Genomic DNA, 2505 nt, shown 5'->3' on the forward strand with positions numbered 1-2505 from the left:
GCGTGACGCCAAAGCCAATATTGGTGATGTATTCCAAAAGGTGAGTTGAGTTGTGGAGTTTTTTTTCTAAAGTTAAGTGCTTGTAGTAAATTAAAAATTAAAATTATTGATAAGAAATTTAAAATTGTTCTTAATTCTTTGGAAATGGTAATAAAAAAATATTCTTGTCATTACTTAAAAGNGTCATGTTGTTTTTGTTGTAACAGCATACAAATTCCCCAAAGAGATTTTGGGGAGTGTTGCTGGAGTGACAGTCCTTAGCCAGATATAAATCTGGGTCGTTCCGGTGACGTAGACCCGACTGTCGTGGGAACGGTTTTGTCATTTCAATGCCTAGTAGAAATTCGGCATAAGGGGTAACAAACACCCCTGTAGAGAGTTAAAAAAAATCGATATTTTTTAATAGTTAAAAATATTTTTGAACCTTCTAGAATATGAGCAGTGTACTTTTATACATGAAATAAAAATGTTTTCCTTGAAAATTTTGGTTTTTTTAATCGAAAAAAATATTTTTTATACTGCAGTATTTATTCAAAAACGCACCCAAATTTTTTTCACCTGTTCCATGTATTCCATGTAAAGAATTAAAGAAAACACGCTTTTAATTGAGTGGTTACAGTGCTGCTACTCCTCAATTAGCTGATTTCTTTAACTCGAAAAATAGGGAAACTCAAAACTATTTTTTTTTAAGAACAATTTACAGATCAGTCAAAGTTTCTCGATATGCGATGATTTTTCAGGGAATTTCGCCTGGAACATATTCGTATGAAAACTATATAATTTTGGCACCGACCCTGAAACCGGTTTAACTACAAACAAAATTTGATAGGGAATGATGGAAATTCGTTTCAAAACACTTCACATTCGGGTACATCAACTTAACTTGTTTAAAAGAATTCCCTTGAGCACGGAAAAAATAATATATTATTAAAAAAAAATCCCTAGACATTTTTTTCCTTAAAATATGTATACATAAATACATAAATATAAATATCGTCTTGAATTGTTCATTATTATTGATTTTTAAATACCGAAAATTTCGAAGGATTTGCGATAAAACTAAACAAATATTTTTTTTTTTTGTAACATGAAGGGGTTGTTACGGTCTCCTCAAAAACAATTTATTTTATTTTTCGTAGTTCTTGAATTTTTTAATGAAAATCGTGAAAAAATAAATTGTGAACAAATTATTTTCTTTTCAGATTTCAAGAATTACAAAAAATAAAATAATTTTTAAACTTCAAATATTTTGAAAAAAAAACGATTTTAGTTTCAAGCAGGTGATCATTTCACGAACTCTCCTTCGTGTTTCACAGCGATGAGTTTAAAATACAAAGAAAATTTTGAATTAACGCATCTAATAGTTGACAACAGCAATAAAAGAAAAGTAAAAAAAAAAACGATCAAAATGCACTACAACAACAACAACAACCGCTATTTAAAGACATTTCGTTACACAATGTTAATGCCATGTTTTATAAATGAAATTTAATTACCTTTTCGCTGAGGTTCATTAGAAATTAAAATGTTTGGCATTTTCTATTAGATAGTTGCGTGCATTAAATTCTACAACCAATCCTATACTCGACACATTTTTTTGTGCTTTCAGGTTGACGTAAACGGTCCTACCGCCGCTCCACTTTATCAATATTTGAAGCACAAGCAATCGGGCACTTTGGGCAGTGCCATCAAATGGAATTTTACCAAATTTCTTGTGAACAAAGAAGGCATACCTGTTGACCGTTATGCTCCCACAACTGATCCCATGGACATTGCGAAAGATATTGAAAAGTTGCTTTAAGCTATTCACTAGCGTATCGAAGTTACGATAATGATTAAAAATCATATAAATTTATATGTCTAATTACATATATTTGAATACATCATAATAATGATACATCTACATACATATATTCATATACTCCTATAATGCATATTTACTATTGGCTACGGACTCTTTGGATACAGTTTTTCATAATGACTATGCGGATGGAAATGGTCTTAATCATGCACAGCGTCATTTGATATTGATTGTTATTTCTATTCTACGATTATTGTCTTTATACATATTTATGTATGTATGTACATACATATGCAATTCCAAAAAGTTTGTAATTCACTTTTGTTTTCGTTAAGCTTTAAATACAAATATACTTAAAAATACCTACAAAAAATTTAAGTTTGTACTTCATTGTAGGTTAGTTCGGTCACGTAGTGGCTTGCTCTATTTTAAATGCAAAACGCATTTACTAGGTAACGGTATTGTAATGGATGTCTTTCGAGGTGTATAAGCGTGTGTGCACAAACTATATAAAAAAATGCATCACGTACACACTTAACTATGCATGCAAATTCACATGCACGGATATATGCACACCTAAGGCGATGAACATTAACCTTTCGCATCAACGGATGGTAATTTATTGTGGGCAAAAGATACATATTATACATACATATGTACGCAAATTTTTTTTTTTAATTTTTTTATTATATTTTTTAGTATTT

The 2505-nt window shown here is 30.2% G+C and overlaps 1 protein-coding gene across 1 annotated transcript; it reads left to right on the top strand.

Annotated features, from left to right (window-relative positions):
- Window positions 1-4: 4 nt before the first annotated feature.
- LOC108353879 (probable phospholipid hydroperoxide glutathione peroxidase) lies at window positions 5-2149 on the top strand (the record flags this gene model as incomplete). The annotated part of the gene is made up of 2 exons (XM_017605070.1): window positions 5-40; window positions 1610-2149. Coding segments are annotated over 2 exons (228 nt in total), but the record flags the coding sequence as incomplete, so codon positions are not given.
- Window positions 2150-2505: the final 356 nt, after the last annotated feature.

Source organism: Rhagoletis zephyria, unplaced genomic scaffold (genome assembly GCF_001687245.7).
Source record: "Rhagoletis zephyria isolate East Lansing unplaced genomic scaffold, Rhagoletis_zephyria_1.1 Rzeph_scaffold_31945, whole genome shotgun sequence".
Classification (NCBI taxonomy): domain Eukaryota; kingdom Metazoa; phylum Arthropoda; class Insecta; order Diptera; family Tephritidae; genus Rhagoletis; species Rhagoletis zephyria.